At 43.6% G+C, this 15,468-nt stretch overlaps 1 protein-coding gene across 1 annotated transcript in view; it reads right to left on the bottom strand.

Moving 5' to 3' along the window:
- LOC126094502 (myogenesis-regulating glycosidase-like) overlaps positions 1 to 14,823 on the bottom strand; it is a 161,950-nt gene extending 147,127 nt beyond the window's left edge. Inside the window, exon 1 of the mRNA XM_049908915.1 lies at positions 14,561 to 14,823. Within this exon, the coding sequence (XP_049764872.1) occupies positions 14,561 to 14,576 (16 nt within the window). The 5' untranslated portion in view covers positions 14,577 to 14,823. The remainder of the gene's footprint in view (positions 1 to 14,560) is intronic.
- Between the last annotated feature and the right edge of the window lie 645 nt (positions 14,824 to 15,468).

The raw sequence follows: 15,468 nt of genomic DNA, 5'->3' as shown, positions 1-15,468 counted from the left end.
GACCGCATGCAGAACGTTGGTGCGACCTCTTCTTGAGAACTGCTCGAGTGTTTGGGATGCGTACAAGGTCGGAGAGAAGGGAGACGTGGAAGCAACTCAGAGGCGGGCTGCTAAATTTGTTGCCGGTAGGTTCGAACGACACGTAATTGTAAGTGCTGCGGGAACTCAAATGGGAATACCTGGAGGAAAGGCGACGTTCTCTTCGAGAAACACTATTGAGAAAATTTAGAGTTCCGGCATCAGAACCTGACTGCCGAACGATTCTACTACCACCTTGCGCTGAAGGACCACGAAAAGAAATTAGGGCTCAGACGGAGGCATACAGACAGTCGTTTTTTCCCTCGCTTTATTTGTGAGTGGAGCAGGAAAGGAAATGACAATTACGCACCGTACGGTGGGTTCCGGTGTATCTGTGCGGATGCAGACGTAGACTGTTAATGAGCTCTGTTCTGACATTGTCCTCAAATGTCTCCGGGCTCATGTATCTTTCATCGATTCTGTTTTCTGTGATCTCCTCATCACAACCACGAGCGAGAACAATTGGACCGCCAGATACAGCATCGGCTAGTGCATACCTGTGAGCCACGTATGTAGACAATTTTGAACATAAATTCCTACAAAAACAATGCCTTTCGAATGAGATGATAGTGAGTAACCTTTGCCGACATCAGAAATTGTAATGCCTTATGATCCATGGATGCCTTTGTCACGCGTCGATACAGGTAATATCTAAATTTTGAGAATCACCTGGCCGGCCAGTGTGGCCGAGCGGTTCTAGGCGCTTCACTCTGGAAACGCGAGACCGTTACGGTCGCAGGTTCGAATCCTGCCTCGGGCATGGATGTGTGTGATGTCCTTAGGTTAGTTAGGTTTAAGTAGTTCTAAGTTCTAGGGGACTGATAACCTCAGATGTTAAGTCCCATAGTGCTCAGAACCATTTGAACCATTTTTGAGAATCACCAAATTAAGGCGAGAGCCTCTAATTACGTGACGATGTATTCTTCTCTGCCTTATTTAGCACACGACTACCAAAGGCAACTGTTTTCGGTACCATTCTTCCTTCTTGTTCACACTTTTGTAAGATGGCCACTCTGATCCCTTTCTGGGAAGTGTCTGATGCCATACAAAACCCTTGGCTGAGGTCTGGATGGATCATTGGAGCATTCAACAACGCTCTCTTTACTGCCCCAAATTCTGCTTGTGCCTCTTTGTCCCAGCTCCATTGGGTTCTCTTCCCTGTCAGAAGACATAATTTAGGCATGTTGATACTTCCCAATTTCACGAAACGCTTACAAAAATTAAACAAGCCCTTCTTATTCCTACTTATAGTATAGTCTTTCGTGGCATGCAACCTCTCTGGATCAGGGAGGATTCCTTCTGCCGACAAAATGTGTCCTAGAAATTGAATTTCGTTCCTGCAAAAGACCGATTTACTCAAATTTACAGTCATATTACGATTTTCTAGTACATCTGGTAAGTTATTTAATACTTCATGGTGCTCCTTCCATGACTTTTCAGCTATTAATACATCGTCTATATCGAAAGATACTTTTCTTCTGAATTCTTCCTGCGAAACTGCATTTAGTGTTCGTATAAAGCCCCCTCAAGAGATGTTGGGACCAAAAGGCAGTGTCCCTAATTGATAGCACCAACCAGAGCATAGGAAAGCAGTTTACACCCGACACCTGTCAGCAGCTGCTTCCCAGATCAATGGACGAGAGCACTTTGACTCAATTAAACCTCTGGAGCAATTCATCCAGATTCTCTCGCCTGTCAGTTTCAGTCTCAATTAGGTTCCAGGACTAGCCTAACCATTCCGTTTTTCTTTACTACTAAATGTAGCGGATTATTTTATGAACTGGCAGCAGATTCAATTACATCTTGCTGCAGCATAGCTTTTAGTTCTTTCTCTACTTCAGCTCGGTAGACGACAGTGATGGGATATGTTCGCACAGCGAAAAAGTTTGAGTGGCTTTACCTCGAAAATTTATCTGAAACTAATGGGCCCCGGTGATCCAGAGAACATTCTCTTCTGTTTCAGTAGAATCCAACAATAATCATTCACAGTAACAACAGTTGAAATCACATTTCTAACAAAGGAAAACAGGCTATTGTGAACTAACTTTCCACCCGGATGCGTGCTGGTGATTATTCAGTAATACAAGTACTAAATCCAAAGTTAAAACCGCACAATATGTCTAAATTAACAAATTATAGGTGTAAATAAATCACACCGAACCGAACGAGTGGGCCATATAAAAACCTAAAACCTCTCGGCACAGTTGTCATAAAATCGGCGGGAGGACCGGTCGGTAACAGGTCTCAGAAGCATACAAAATAGAAACTTCGCATAAAGACCCGAAAATGACGTCACTACCGTGGCTAACCTACTGCACCGATCGGTGTGAACGATACAGAATAGGGGCTCTCATCACTGATGCACCTCTAAATAGTTTACAAAGAGTACTTACTCTACGGCATTGGCTCATTGCCTAGCTTGCATTTATCGCGAATCTCTCGCCCAGCACAGAATCTCAAGCGACTGAAAAAAGCGCAGGTGACTCCAATATGTAAGAAGGGTAACAGAACGGACCCGCAAAATTACAGACCAATATCCGTAACTTCTGTTTGCTGCTAAATCCTTGAACATATTCTCAGTTCGAACATAATAAACTTTCTTGAGACGGAGTAGCTTTCGCCCACGAATCATCATGGTTTTTGGAAACATCGAATGAAACGCACATGATATACTGCTAACAAATGATGAACGGCACCACGTCGATTCCTTATCTCTAGATTTCTGGAAAGCATTTGACACGGTGTCCAATTGCAGGCTGCTAACGGAGGTACGAGCATAAGAAATAAGTTCACATATACAGGGTGATTCATAAATGAGGAAAAATATTTCGAGGATCGCATGCTAATATGTTATGCGAGTACTCCATAGAAACCATTACCATCCCTTTCGCATGCAGAACGTACAGGCGTGGTTGCCGGAAGACTACCAGAGGTGGCAGAGATGTCATCCTAGATGTGGAAGAGGCTCTGCTGGCTGCGAGTCAGCGCACTAGGTGCACCTGCCTGCAAATCGTGGCTCGTATTGGCCTGAATGACGGCTGCCGCATGGGTTCGAGGCCCCCCTAATTTCCAACAGCGCCTGGTTTTTTTTTTTCTGTAGACAAATAACCTCGCCTGTAGTACGGAAGCTTAACTATCGTTCTGCAGCATCGTTTCCAGAACTGATCGTAGTCCTCTGGTCTGGAACAGAGTAGGAAGCCCAAACCAGACACTCACACGATTTGAAATGGTATCTGATGCAAGTTGGTTGACCTCGGCTATCGGGTCGGGAATTGTACGTTTTCCCTTTTTTTAGGTCAGGCATGCACTACACGCAGGAAACGGCTACTACGATGGCGGGGTACATGTGACATGCCCATACGGCTCTTTAGGGTAAAGAAATCCCTCCACAAGTCCGATAAGACGCCTCCTGAGTGCATTCCTCAGAATATATCGGAGAAGGAAAACGTCAATATAGTATTCGTTAACTGCAGGAGTGTCTGTAGAAAGGTTCCAGAAGTAATCTCAATAACAGGAGCAATGCCTAGTTAGTACTAGGGTAAGATAGCTGCCTGAAAACAGATGGCGATAGCAATGAAATTATAAGTTCTCAACAGGATGTATAAAATGTAGACTGGCAATGGCAAGGAAAGCGTTTCTGAAGAAGAGAAATTTGTTAACATCGAGTATAGATTTAAGTGTCAGGAAGTCATTTCTGAAAGTATTTGTATGGAGTGTAGCCATGTATGGAAGTGAAACATGGACGATAAATAGTTTGGACAAGAAGAGAATAGAAGCTTTCGAAATGTGGTGCTACAGAAGAATGCTGAAGATTAGATGGGTAGATCACATAACTAATGAGGAAGTATTGAATAGGATTGGGGAGAAGAGAAGTTTGTAGCACAACTTGACAAAATGAAGGGATCGGTTGGTAGGACATGTTCTGAGGCATCAAGGGATCACCAATTTAGTATTGGAGGGCAGAGTGGAGGGTAAAAATCGTAGAGGGAGACCAAGAGATGAATACACTAAGCAGATTCAGAAGGATGTAGGTTGCAGTAGGTACTGGGAGATGAAGAAGCTTGCACAGGATAGAGTAGCATGGAGAGCTGCATCAAACCAGTCTCTGGACTGAAGACCACATCAACAACAACAGCAGGATGTATATCGGAAAGATAGATTGAACACTGGTGATGGAGGTATGCTTAGAGCTATAAAAAATAGTGCGATTAGAACAAATTCCGAACGCGAGATAATTTTGGTGAAGGAAAGTGTTAAAGATGAATCAAACATGGTCATCAGATACTTCTATAGACCATGTGTCTTCTGGCGGAGAAGTTAAGGGAAACTTGGAGAATGTCTCACGTAAATTTCCTGGGAATGTTATACTTTTAGGAGGAGATTTTAATTTACCAACTATAGACTATGCGCTTCAGCCGAATATTATCTTGAGCAGTTAACTAGAGAACCGTCTCGTGAGGATAATATGTTAAACCTGTTGGTGACAAACAGACACGAACCTTAAGGCTCGGCCTAGAACCGGGTATGAAAGCTCGTAAGGCCGTTACATCACAAAATACGGTTGGAAATCGGACTACAAAAAAAGGCAGGAAAATCGTTCTGCTTCGCAAGAACACCAGATTTCGTATTACCTAAGCGGCCAGTACAAATTTTATCTCCAGCGCTAACAACGTTGAGTATCAACGGATAAAGTTCAAGAGCACTGTACAATACGCTTTAGACAGGTATATGCCGAACAACGTTGTGAGGGGTGGAAAAGATCCGCTGTGATCGGACAGACTAGGAAAACTGCTAAGAAAGCAATGAGAGCTTCACTGAAAATTAAAACATACCCAGACTCTCAAAGAGAGACAAAATTGATCGAACACAACATTTGCATAGGCAAGGCTATGTGTGAAGCGTTGCACGAATTCTAAAGTAAAATTCTGCCGACCAACTTGACAGAAAACGGGTCGAAGCCATCTATCCACTCTTGTGACTATAACAGCATTGAAACAGAGGACGACACAGAGGACGACACAGAAAAGGTCGATATACTAAGTGTCTTTTTCCAGAATTGTTTCATAGAATAAGATCGTACCGTAGTACCTGCTTTAAATTGTTGCACGGACAACAAAATGGCTGATATAGAAATAATTGACCATGGTAAAAGCGGTGGTTCGTTTTTGTTTTACAGGTTACTATTCCTTTCTGTAGGGGCTGTGATTTTTTATATTTTGTCTAAACCAGCAAGGTAAAACAGAGGCCACTACATCGACCACATCAAGTGGATTTAGTGCTCACGTATTCACACTGAGCCGTGAACATTTCCCAGTTTATCAGTTGGGAATAATTGAAATTGATCATTACTATTATCGGTGCCATGCGTGCAATGGTCGTGCCAGGCGAGCGATATTGTACCTTTATCCTATCGTTAATGGCGCGAGACCTGCACGACCTTATAGCAACCGTTATAGTTCTGCATTATTCTGTTACACTAGGGGTGATTTCATGCAATGAAAGATAGAGAATGTGAGATTAAAGGACTCATTTATTAAATAGTTAAAAATTAAACAATAATACAACCAAATGGGGGTAGGGGAAGAAAGATTCGAGTTCAGCAGCCTGCCCCAACGTACGTTCGTAACAAGCCACGATAGCAGGAGAAAAGGAATTTTAGTAACGATTGCCGTATTATCAAATAGAATCCCATTTAGTAAAGGAAAGGGTTGCAGGCTGGACAAAAGCAGTAATCACACCAATCTTTAAACATGGAAACAGAAAAGATTGTAACAACTACGGAGGTATCTCTTTAATCAGCGTTGTGTGTAAAATCTTCGCAGGTATTGTTGAAAGGAAAGTGCGAGTATTAGTTTAGGACCAATTGGATGAAAATCAGTGTGGGTTTAGGCCTCTTAGAGGTTGTCAGGACCAGATCTTTAGCTTACGGCAAATAATGGAGAAGTGTTATGAGTGGAACAGGGAATTGTATCTATGCTTTATACATCTAGAAAAGGCATATGACCGGATTCCTAGGAGGAAGTTGTTGTCTGTTCTACAAGATTATGGAATAGGAGGCAAACTTTTGCAAGCAATTAAAGGTCTTTACATGGATAGTCAGGCAGCAGTTAGAGTTGACGGTAAATTGAGTTCATGGTTCAGAGTAGTTTCAGGGGTAAGACAAGGCTGCAACCTGTCTCCACTGTTGTTCATGTTATTTATGGATCATATGTTGAAAACAATAGACTGGCTGGGTGAGATTAAGATATGTGAACACAAAATAAGCAGTCTTGCATATGCGGATGACTTAGTTGTGATGGCAGATTCGATTGAAAGTTTGCAAAGTAATATTTCAGAGCTAGATGAGAAATGTAAGGACTGTGGTATGAAGATTAGCATCTCCAAAACGAAAGTAATGCCAGTGGGAAAGAAATATAAACGGATTGAGTGCCAAATAGGAGGAACAAAGTTAGAACAGGTGGACGGTTTCAAGTACTTACGATGCATATTCTCACAGGATGGCAACATAGTGAAAGAACTGGAAGCGAGGTGTAGCAAAGCTAATGCAGTGAGCGCTCAGCTACGATCTACTCTCTTCTGCAAGAAGGAAGTCAGTGCCAAGACTAAGTTATCTGTGCACCGTTCAATCTTTCGACCAACTTTGTTGTATGGGAGCGAAAGCTGGGTGGATTCAGGTTACCTTATCAACAAGGTTGAGGTTACGGATATGAAAGTAGCTAGGATGATTGCAGGTACTAGTAGATGGGAACAATGGCAGGAGGGTGTCCACAATGAGGAAATCAAAGAAAAACTGGGAATGAACTCTATAGATGTAGCAGTCAGGGCAAACAGGCTTAGATGGTGGGGTCATGTTACATGCATGAGAGAAGCAAGGTTACCCAAGAGACTCATGGATTCAGCAGTAGAGGGTAGGAGGAGTCGGGGCAGACCGAGGAGAAAGTACCTGGATTCGGTTAAGAATGATTTTGAAGTAATAGGTTTAACATCAGAAGAGGCACCAATGTTAGCAGTAAATAGGGGATCATGGAGGAACTGTATAGGGGGGGGGGGGGGGGGGGGGAGCTATGCTCCAGACTGAACGCTGAAAGGCATAATCAGTCTTAAATGATGATAATGATGATGATGATGAAGGGTTGCAGGCATGCAACGACCACCACCATGAATCAGCCAAAGACCAAGAAAGATGCTACTGTGCGTGAATCGCTAGGTAGGCTCCCGTACTAAAGGAATTAAACCCGCAAGACGCGAAACCATTCACAATGACCTATAAGGTTCCCTTTGGGCCGCAGGGTGCGATTCTTCAGTGCACGTCGGCGCTGATGCTTACAAAACTTCATCTCCTGGAAGCAGCACCTCCGGTTTCCGGCACGGTCACACTAGAACTGCTGCTACTGCCCCTTTGTCCACTATCTACCCACGGAGGGCGGTTGGCGCCTACCCGCGAAAAACGGGCGCGCACGTCAACTGGCCAATCATAGGTCCAGAATTTCACAGGGAGGCGACCTCGCGACGTTAAAATCGAGCAGAAATAGCGGTTACAAGGTTGGTAAGGCAGGTTGGGGAACTGAGAACAGGAGAAACTTTGGCCACTACTGAATGTTCAAACGACACCACGTGCTACCCTGGCGATCGGAAAAGGGATGGGAAACGGGAAGCTGCTAGGAAGACTGCTGCCCTCGCCCATAAACAAAGAAAATTTCTAGCGCCAAGCTCCTCTCACAGATCAGCGTGAGACAAGCTGTAAAAATCGTCGAATAAATCAGGCAACCCACAGAAATTATTAATATTGCCTGAATTATTATTTTACCGAATACCAGAATGCTGGGATAAGAAATATGAAATACGAGCACTGAATGGTGAATGAAGTGCACGTCTTTCAATGGGACGGAAAAGCAACTGAAAATGCTCAACACTGGTGCTGTCAGTGGGATAGGAATGCAACTGAAATCATTCATCCGAGGGAAGGCCACTGAATCTGACTGGATGCCAGTTCCATTCTACGCAGAGTATGCGGAAGAACTTGCCGCTCGTCTAGCATCACTGTACAGTGGGTCTTTGGAGAAGCGAAGTGCCCCTGATGACTGGAAAAAACATTTGTAATTCCCGTTGCCAAAAAGGACCACCGAACAGACGCACAAAACCACAGGCCTATGTCTGTAACGTCAGTCAGCTGTATAATTTTGGAACATGTTTTATACTCGCATGTTGTGACATTTATGGAGGCCGAAAAACTCCTCTGTAGGAACCAACATCAGTTGCGAAAACAACGATCGTGCGAAACCCGGCTCGCTGTGTTCGTCCACTAGACCCAGAAAGCAGAAAATGCACGGGTCCTGACAGATGCCGTGTCCCCTGACTTCCAACAGGTATTTAATACCATACTGAATGTCCCCTAATGAAAAAAAATACGAGCGTACGCAATATCACACCAATTGAGTGACGTGATCGAAAAGTTTCTAGCAAACTGAAAACAGCATGTCATTCTGAACGGAGAGAAGTTTTCGTATGTAAAAGTAAATTCGGACATGCCGCGGGGCCATTAGTTTTCACAACATATACAAATGACCTAGTTGATACCGCCGGAAAATCCATGAAGTTTCTGGTGGATGAGGCTGTCGTATACAGAGTTACTGCGACCCTAGAAAATGTAGCTATATGCTAGAAGACCTGCAGAGGATCGATTAATGGTGCGGGGAATGGCAGTTGATCCTCAATAAATAAATTCTACGTAATGCAGACATAACAGAAAGACCACTTATTTTATGACTACATAATTGCAGAACAGTCGCTGGAAGCAATGACTTCCATAGGTTACTAGCAGCATGCATACGGAGAGATCAAAAATGGTATAACTACATAAAATTAATCGTGACTAAGGCAGATGCTAGACATGTTCATCGGAAGAGTCCTCAGGATAAGTAGCTCAGCAACAAAGGGCCGCGCGGGGTAGCCAAGCGGTCTTGGGCGTCTTGTCTTGGTCCGCACGGCTACCCCCGTCGGAGGTTCGAGTCCTCCCTCGGGCATGTGTGTGTGTGTGTGTGTGTGTGTGTGTGTGTGTGTGTGTGTGTGTGTTGTTCTTAGTGTAGGTTAATTTAGATTAGATTAAGTAGTGCGTAAGCCTAAGGACCTATGACCTCAGCAGTTTGGTTCCATATGTGTGTGTGTGTGTGTGTTGTTCTTAGTGTAGGTTAATTTAGATTAGATTAAGTAGTGCGTACGCCTGGGGACCGATGACCTCAGCAGTTTGGTTCCATAAGACCTTACGACAAATTTCCAAATTTCCAATCAACAAACGAAGGGGCCTGCAAAACAGTCGTTCAACCAACACTTGAATATTGCTCGTCAGTGTGGGATCCATATTAGAAATAACTGACAGAAGAAATGGAAAAGATCCGAAGAAGTGCACCGCATTTCCTTCCACGTTCACTTATTAAGCGTCACAGAGACGATCAACTAACTCAGGTTGTAGACGCTGGAAGAGAGGCATTCTGAATCATGTTGTGGTTTGTTGTTAAAGTTCTGAAAGCGTATATTTATAGAAGAGTTAACATATATGCTCGTTCCTCCTACTTATATCTCACGAAAAGTCCATGCAGATGAAATCAGAGAGGCTCGAGTTCACACGTAGGTTATGCCAGCAATTGTTCTTCCAGTAAAACATTCGCGTCTGGAACAGGAAATAAGGAAGTGACAGTTGTACAATAAAACTGGGCCACACATCTCACGGTGACTTGCGGAATATATATATATATGCAGATTGTAATATATAATTCCTTGCTATTGTAGTGTTATCTTGAAGCTATGAGAAAGGACAGGCGCTCCAAGGCGAGGAAGCAGAGACAATGCTGAGGGCAGACGAAGATATTGTTACATGAAGTAAACCGTAAGGGGAGAGCCTTGCGAAAATGCAGACCCCCCCCCCCCCAGACGCATTCCCAGGGCGCCAGATACTCTCCAAGGAGTTAACATGAAACTTCATATGTCGTCTAGACGCTGTGGTAGGTTGCCACCGTAGAACTTTGTAACCAACAGGCAAGTACCAGTGTATAAAGCCCGCTTGATACCAGCCCTGAGAACAGCAACGTCAGTAGGCTCACAAGGGTTAGAAAGAGAGCGAAAACGCCAAAAACTGTTTACCTAGCAGTCCCTACTCCGGGGAGCCCGAGGGGCGGGGCTAAAGGACGTATAACAATAACGTTGCAAGCCTTATTTGGCAGAGCTGTTTAGCTTTCAGCTGAACAATGTTGATACCAAATACGGACTTAGTTAGTGCAACTGCATTAACATCCCCGTCTTAGGAGCAGTAGAGGGGACCTAACTAAACCGTAATTGACAGGCGCCTGCAAGAGACCTACGGGATTGGTGGGTGGCTTTAAGTGGGAGAAACAGAGCCCCCACGCAAGCCTTTAAAACCCCTAGATTCCGCTTTTTGGCGGAGTTCTCAGTCAGACGATCTGGGAGCCAAATCCGCGTCCTTCGACTCCAGCCTCGGTCCAGCTCCGCATCTGCTCTCTCACTTGGAGTCCCTCAGTGAACAGTGTCACATTCAGTATGTTTTGTTTTGCAACTAAGTTGTTGCCTTAAGATGCTGCCAGTGTTTGCTACTGCGGTTAGCATCCACTCCTGGGACTTCTGCACTGGCTTGTGTAGTAACAGTGTTATTCTTGCTTTTTCTAACCCTAGAACTACCCTCCAGTGTATTGGTTAGTCCTGTCTGGAATAAACAACTATTTCAAAACCCTGTTTGTCCAAGAGTCTCCACAGCGAGTTCCCTATCAAGTCTCACCACCTGCATTTCTAGTAAATGCCTATACCAGTGTTGGCTCAGATAGAATAAAACAGTCAAATGGCTTCACTGTGAATTGCCCTTCTGCCTTCTTCTCTGTGCCGCTCGAGAGCGTAGACTGACCAGTAACCCCTTTTCTCCCTCTCCCACCTACGTCAGGACACGACAAGATGCAGATGTAGAACCTGCCGGTGAAACTATACTTGTCATCTCGCGTAGTCCGATTATCGTACCACATTTGGTGTAAGGTGCAACGTAACTCCATACTAAACATTTGAACAACTAAATGGTCTGCATTATTCTCCCATAACTGTACAAAAGTTATCGAAAGTAATATATCTGTTAAGCTACAGCAAGAAAAAAGGAAGTACATGTGAGATAGTGTTAATACTTTCATCCTTCTTCACCGCCTCTGCATTACTGCAGATGACGTGTCACTGAGCACATTTTTACTGTGCATGCAGTACACGTGAGGTGCCTAGTTGTTTCCACTGTCCAGTGTGGAATACATAAGTTCTTGTACACTTCACTAACCTGCTGTCTTCATGATGATGTCCCCAGCGCACCGGCCACGATGGCCGTGCGGTTCTGGGCACTACAGTCCGGAACCGCGGCACTGCTATGGTCGCAGGTTCGAATCCTGCCTCGGGCATGGATGTGTGTGATGTCCTTAGGTTAGTTAGGTTTAAGTAGTTCTAAGTTCTAGGGGACTGATGACCTAAGATGTTAAGTCCCATAGTGCTCAGAGCCATTTGAACCATTTTTGTCCCCAGCGCAGAAAACAGCACGCAGGTCGTGGATTCCTTTTCTTGAGGCTGAAATTAACTTCGCAAGGGACTGCTGCTACGAATAAACTATAACTCATTTGGGATGCCACTCGCGTTTTTAATGATATAGACACGATAAACTATTCTTGATCACAACGTATTGAACATATCTTTCCACAGTCGTTATATCTGGCTAAAATAACATGAAATACATCCTGCCACAGACAACATGTCTGTCTACTGGAGAATAACATTACATGAATCAAATACTACTATTAGAGACAACATGTCTGTACCTAGCGACGTCAGAACTGTAGTAAATAAAACTGCATGAAATAGATACTGCTAGAACAGACAACATGCCTGTCTACTGGAACGGTCAGAACTGGAGAGACGGACTGCCCGAGACACTTCGCGCGCCAAGCCAGCAAGGCGTGACCCGAACGCAACCGAAGTGCATCGGCAGTAATATCGTCAGTCTTTTGTTTTAGTAATACTTTGATTTTAATAATTTTGAAATGACTTATTGATAGCTGGCTGTTGAGAGATGTTCATTTAAAAAAATGAAGTAATTTGGATGACAGGTTTAATTAATAATAGCAACTAAATTTTAACGTTTTGGCGCCCTACCGCCGAACCGGTCTTTCTCACGGGAATGGTACCGAATCTAACATCTGTCATCGGTACCTCATCCCACATTGCGTCATCTCTATGCTTCTTGCATCTCCACTGCCCTGGGAATAGCTTCCTGGAGCCTAATACGATGGCTGAATAAGCCAGAAATATTACAAAGCTTACAATGTTATTTACGCATGGAAAATGTCCGTCAGAAATAGGTAATGTATGTAACTTACAGTATTCCTACATCTGTATTATTATAAAAAATATATAAATACACACACGCAGTGGTTACATAAATGTTAATACTGCCTAAATAGTCTGTGCTATTCATCTGTAGAAGATACGTTAGAAAAAATTTTTCAGTAACTGGAAGAATTCTGTTATTGCGTAGCTCACACTAGACGCTTAAAACTTTACTGTGGACTCTCACAATTAAGTGCCAAAATGGTATATCAGTGTCCAGATTGTCTGTCTTACGCAACTATAAAACATATATAAGCGAAAACAATGCGACGCCTTCCGGAAGCGTGCAGTTACTGTGTAACTACATTTGACAGCTAAAGCATAACTGTGGACATACAAATTAAGTACCACAATAAGATTTCCATGTCTAAATTGTTATATAACATTACATGTGGCTAAAAACGTGCTGCAGTAACATTTGACAGTTCGTCTTTGATTTTGATGATACTATGTTAAAAAAAATGAAGTGACCACATACCAGAATGAGATTTTCACCCTCCAGTAGAGTGTGCGCTGATATGAAACTTCCTGGTAGATTAAAACTGTTTGCCAGACGAGACTCGAACTCGGCACCTTTGCCTTCCGCTTGCATGTGCTCTACCACCTGAGCTACCCAATCACGACTCACGACCCGTCCTCACAGCTTCAGTTCTGCCAGTACCAGTTTACGTGCCAAGAGTTAAACATGGTGCGGTTTAGGCAATGATTTTCGAATCCATACTATGGTACTGATGGGACCCATGGTTGCTCTGCAAGTTCGAATACTGCCAAGGTTTATGCGACGATTTGGCTTATCAGATGCACGCTGTGGTGCAATGTTTGTTCCTCAAAGTTGATACTGTCTTCAAAGACGACGGAACCGCTGTTCAAACAGCCATTGTGTCTGCTTAGGAGAGAACGTCGTGTGTTTGCTATCGATCCTTCGTCATGATTACCTGTACTTGCCACTGTTTTGCACGTGCTATCGTATAAGATTCCATGTTTTTATCCATTCCGACTGGAAGCCGATTCAAATGCCGTTTCCCTGCACCGTATTAGGTATGGTAATATGCTGTGATCCGATGTTTCTATTTTTTTATCTACCCCTGTACAAAAGACTAGTATGTCAGCAGTCAACTTTCGCGACTTAAAGTGGAAGGACAACGGCTTCAAAAAACGAGTAAATCTCACATAGGTTAAACAAGCACCAGTCGATGGACTTGCACCAGAGGTTTAATGTACCTTCACATCGGTAAATTCTCTGTATTCAATTCATTATATGATTCACAATTACGTAAATTTTCATTTAAAATAGCGATGGATGCTACTACACCTCCTGCGGCATATCAGGCAGTCAGCAACTGCTCTACGTGCGCGTAACTGCAGTTCGTTGCCCTACGACTAGAAGGCAAGGCCACTCCGCTGGCCAATTGCCCGTTTCCGTGGTCAGGCACGTAACTACCAAATAGCAGCGAGCGTCTGTGTGTGCTGTCGGTTCCCGTTTCTTCCGCCAGATGACAGAGCCACAGCGCCTGCTTTGTGCTGCCATCACAGGCCGAGCGAGAAACTACCATAGCCGCGTAACATTAGCCGACACGTGTACGTCACCGTCCTACTTACAAAACTTCGTAGCGTCTTACGACATGATGAAGAATCAGTAGCATTAAATGACACTTTATTTTAGTTTCAAAGTCTTTCTCCCTCTGTAAGCTTGCTTTAAAAAGTAATTGTCTTTTATCTAGAAGTTTTGTTTCCAAGTTGTTACCTTAATTTACGTCCAATATAAACCTTACAACATGCGTTTAATGCGTCAGATTTCGCAAAAATATTTTGCTCTGGAAATAAACAGCACCTACACCGCTTTATGCCGTTACTCTGAATGCTGTTTTTGGTCTGCTTGGTATTTTAAAAATTGCAAGACGCGCCACACATACGAGTCAGTAGCGTATTGTTTGTTGAGGTACTTTAGCCTGCACACAATGTTACGAGCTTTAAAAAACTCAGATGTTACAAACATGCAACTATAGTTGATAAAGTCTCCTGGGAATTATTACTGTTATGTATGTAGCAAAGCATGATCACTTACTCGAAGAATTCCACATACACCACCGCAGCAGTTTCTGTGACAGTCACCAGAAAAACACTTCAAGCAACGAAACTTTGCACGGAGAATTGGCATTCACATGTAGATCATTGTGTTAACTCAATCCTGTGACTATTAATCACGCACTTGACGGGTTTTTACTGCGAAGATCTGCAATAAAGTCGCTGTACTACGAGAGAGCACTCGCGGCACGTCTGCACGGTTCCGCTAGAAGAGCGGGACCTCGACTGCGCGGTGGATCAATGTGAAATGCGTTACATGGTACACGGAACCAAGTATTTTGTTAGGCGTGGTCGAAGGTCGTGCGCAGATACAGCATCCAGTAGAACGTCTGCTCGAAACATGCACCGAGCCACTAACGTAAGACGGTGCGCGCAGTGTTATGATTAACTGGAGACCTTCACTTGGACTTACGATGTATTACGCTAGTAATCTAAGACGCTATGACTATTCATAAGATCTTGTACGAAATAGCACAGTGGCGTTAGGAATGACTGATGCATAAACGCAGTTCCCTCAGACTGTCTCACAAATAAACGAACTGAAATAGGGGTAATGCACGGAGACGAACCTAGGCCTTCCCCACTAAAGCACATGTCATGGTTTGTACCATCATCCAGTGCATCTTACGTAAGCTGACTGAAATGAGCTGAAGCCCTTTCGTCTTACTGAATTTTATTTTTGGGGATGTAGCCTGTGACTTTTCTGGATGAGTATTATCAATCAAGTCTTTGTGAGTAGCACCTGTAAGATATCTGGCTGAATATTTGGCCCTTCCAAACATTCATCTGCAATTAAAGTTTGCAAGTTAATTGATAATGGAGGAGGAGGGGCAATATTTCGTTAAAAAAATAAAACTAAAAATAAAAATAAAAAAAAGCAGTCTTATT

Source organism: Schistocerca cancellata, chromosome 8 (genome assembly GCF_023864275.1).
Source record: "Schistocerca cancellata isolate TAMUIC-IGC-003103 chromosome 8, iqSchCanc2.1, whole genome shotgun sequence".
Classification (NCBI taxonomy): Eukaryota; Metazoa; Arthropoda; class Insecta; order Orthoptera; family Acrididae; genus Schistocerca; species Schistocerca cancellata.
This window is presented reverse-complemented; position numbering and strand designations above follow the sequence as displayed.